At 28.9% G+C, this 557-nt stretch overlaps 1 protein-coding gene across 1 annotated transcript in view; it reads right to left on the bottom strand.

Annotated features, from left to right (window-relative positions):
- Positions 1-243: 243 nt before the first annotated feature.
- HELRODRAFT_165131 (hypothetical protein) overlaps positions 244-557 on the bottom strand; it is a gene marked incomplete at both ends in the record, with an annotated part of 8,537 nt that continues 8,223 nt past the window's right edge. The window contains one exon of the mRNA XM_009031008.1: positions 244-496. Coding sequence (XP_009029256.1) covers positions 244-496 — 253 coding nt within the window. The remainder of the gene's footprint in view (positions 497-557) is intronic.

Genomic DNA, 557 nt, shown 5'->3' with positions numbered 1-557 from the left:
TGTGCCTACTTCACCTACGCCTAGGGCAGGTCTGGCAACATTATTGATAGTGCAGGGTAGTAAAATTAGTAATATTAAAGATAACAAGAGTAATAGTAGTTGTAAATATAAACATTTTAGATTATCTTTTTCTGATTTCAACATTATTATTATTTTTTTGTAATTTATAATCACCAGCTTCAAATGAAATCCATAATGTCAACTGTGTTCATATGTTGTAGGTTGCATGTGTATATGATATTTCTAATCAAATGTTGTGTTGTTGTAGTTATTGATGTTGTTGTAGTTATTGATGTTGTTGTAGTTATTGATGTTGTTGTAGTTATTGATGTTGTTGTAGTTATTGATGTTGTTGTAGTTATTGATGTTGTTGTAGTTATTGATGTTGTTGTAGTTATTGATGTTGTTGTAGTTATTGATGTTGTTGTAGTTATTGATGTTGTTGTAGTTATTGATGTTGTTGTAGTTATTGATGTTGTTGTAGTTATTGATGTTGCTGTAGTTATTGATATTGTTGCTGTAGTTATTGATATTGTTGCTCTCATCATAAAAACCAC

This window comes from Helobdella robusta, assembly GCF_000326865.2.
Source record: "Helobdella robusta unplaced genomic scaffold HELROscaffold_7, whole genome shotgun sequence".
Lineage (NCBI taxonomy): Eukaryota > Metazoa > Annelida > Clitellata > Rhynchobdellida > Glossiphoniidae > Helobdella > Helobdella robusta.
This window is presented reverse-complemented; position numbering and strand designations above follow the sequence as displayed.